Source organism: Microtus ochrogaster, chromosome 17 (genome assembly GCF_000317375.1).
Source record: "Microtus ochrogaster isolate Prairie Vole_2 chromosome 17, MicOch1.0, whole genome shotgun sequence".
Lineage (NCBI taxonomy): Eukaryota > Metazoa > Chordata > Mammalia > Rodentia > Cricetidae > Microtus > Microtus ochrogaster.
In genome coordinates, this window is record NC_022019.1 from 12,307,925 (window position 1) to 12,310,758 (window position 2,834).

At 40.9% G+C, this 2,834-nt stretch overlaps 1 protein-coding gene across 1 annotated transcript in view; it reads left to right on the forward strand.

The window, feature by feature from the left end:
* Nucleotides 1-2,834, forward strand: part of Adam2 (ADAM metallopeptidase domain 2) — a 50,004-nt gene that overhangs the window by 19,270 nt on the left and 27,900 nt on the right. The window contains exon 10 of the mRNA XM_005355494.2: nt 811-892. Coding sequence (XP_005355551.1) covers nt 811-892 — 82 coding nt within the window. The remainder of the gene's footprint in view (nt 1-810; nt 893-2,834) is intronic.

The following is a 2,834-nucleotide window of genomic DNA, read 5'->3' on the forward strand; positions in this document are numbered from 1 at the left end:
CCAGGGCACACACAGATGAGCGCGTGCACACACTATGGAAGAATGAAAACCCAGAAAGGAAGATGCTTCTGAACAGTCTACAGCAGCGGTCCTCAGCCTTCCCCATGCTGCGACCCTTTAACACAGTGTCTCATGGTGTGGTGACCCCAACCATAAAGTTATGTTTGTGGCTACTTCCTAACTGTAGTTTTGCTACTGTTATGAACAGTAATGTAAATATTTTTGGAGATAGGGGTCATGACCCACCGGTTGAGAACTACTGTTCTAATATACCGTGAATATAACGTGTTAAAATTTTAATATGCAAGCCCCGATTTAATAGACTCCTTGTTTTCTATCACTGGCAATTTCAGAACACACATGACATGCAGACTTTTAGTATTCGGTCACATGCTTGCCTTATATGGCTTGTTAAGGCCACCAGAAGAGGAAGAGACATCACAGCTCCTCCCGGACTCTGCCTTGTGCAAGCTTCATTGCCTCGTTTTGCCATTCTAAGGAATTTTATTTATTTTTATATTTTTTTCAGAGACTATATCCATTTTATTCTAAAATAGTCACTGAATTGAATTCTTCATCACTACGTTTTGAAACCCATGTAAAACTGCATGTCCTATTTTTTAATGGATTTTTATCATTTTTAGAAAATGTAGGAACATTGGGTATATCCTAACCCATGTCACACGAATGTCAGTGGAAAATTGAAGAGTCTGAATCAGTGAGCAACACTAAACTCCGTCCTGTGAAAACAGAGCATTAACTCTGCTACCTTTTGCAAAATTATACAATTATCATCTGTTTTCAATTTAGTTACAGAGAAACTTCAGACTATGTCGGTGCCACCTTTCAAGGGAAGATGTGTAACAAGAACTACGCAGGAGGCGTTGCTCTGGTATGCTACAGCTTAAGTCTGGTTGATTAGAATTCCTAACGGGGGGGGGCTTGCTGGAGAGCTCTTGCTCCTCCACAGAGGGCCCAGCTTCCCTTCCTGTACCCACCCACATCCTTTAGCTCACAACCAGCTGTGACTCCTGCTCCAAGAGATCCGATGCCCTCTTATGGCTTCTATAGGCACTTCACTCACACACACACACACACACACACACACTCACACACACACACAATTAAAGTAAATTTGTATAACAAACTGCAGTATAAACAGTATAAAATTAAAGATTCTCTTGATTTGCTACCCTCATTAAAATTTGCTTTATTGTAGGGCTCTTAGGGCATTGACACTGTGTAATCCTGATATCATTTCACTTTGGTGCTTCTCACTGTAGAACTTGCTCCTTTCTTTAGCGTTTGTGTTTGTGCAATGTCTACTGGAGTTTGAAAGAGGCGACATAGAATGATCCCACTCTAATAAACAAAATGGAGCACAGTGAAGCTGGGAAAGAGAAAATTCATATTTAAAATTTATAAATCATATTTTGGTAAATGTTTCTTTTATTTTATGGAAAAAAGTGATTTCCCTGCTCTCTAAAGGTGGGATGTATGACTTCCTCAAACATTCAGATGCAACACACACACACAGACACAGACACACAAACACACACACACACACACACACACATATATATATATATATGTATAGCACTTGGTTTACATACACAGACTGTGTAGTGGTTACTGCAGACAATGAACAGTGACCACAAGATGACTTGGTGAAGAAAGTGTCCTCTGTGTGGACATGAGGACCTGATTCCCCAGTCACCATGTAAGAAAGCTGGGAAAGTTAGCTCACACTGTAACCCTAGTGCTGGGAGACAGAGAGGAGAGGATCTGTGGAGCTCCCCAGCAGCCAGTACTGTCCGCACTGAGGTCTACGTCACACTAGAGACCTTGTCTCAAAGAGAAGAGGGCAAAGAGAAGGATACCTGAGGTGGGCCTCTGGTCTCCACATGCATGCCCGAATGAGCATGCTCACATATGTATACATACATACACACACACACACACACACACACAAGCATACACAAAGACACACGAAATAATACAGGTACACGTATGTAACATGAATGAACACATTCTTCATCAGACACAGCACTCTGCCCCAAGTGTCTGACTCCTGTAGTTTCCATAGCGAGGGAATCTTCTCCTCAGGAAATGAAAGCCATTTTCCCCTTCATAACCTTTGAGCATCTGTGAGACAGTTGACTTGAACAACACTGAGCAGGGTTAACAAATGGCTGTTTTGTCTCATTTATGATCTCTAGGAGAAGTTCTCTCTGGCTCCAGTAGATGAGATGCTTGCTCTAGGCTGTTATTTAATGTTTATTAATGAGAGAAGGCTCAGTTCTATTTTGAATTTTCTTTTTCTTTTTTTGTTGTTTTTTATTGAGCTATTCATTTTTCTCTGTTCCCCTTCCTCCCTCCCCTCTTCCCTTCTGTCTTCTCCCATGACCCCCATGTTCCCAATTTACTCAGGAGATCTTGTCTTTTTCTTATTCCTATCTAGATCCATGTATGTCTCTCTTGGGGTCTTCTTTGTTGCCTAGTTTCTCTGGGGTTACGGCCTGTAGGCTGATTTTTTTTTTGATTTATGTTTAAAAGCCACTTATGAGTGAAAATGTATTACATTTGTCTTTCTGAATCTGAGTTACCTCACTCAATATGGTTTTTTCTAGATCCATCCATTTGCCCACAAATTTCAAGATGTCATGTTTTACCATTGTGTAGTGCTCCATTGAGTAAATGTATCACATCTTCTTTATCCATTCTTTGGTTGAGGAGCACCTAGGCTGGTTCCATGTTCTGGCTATTACAATTAGTGCTCCTATGAACATAGTTGAGCACATGTCCTTGTGGTATGATTGTCTTTTGGGTATATA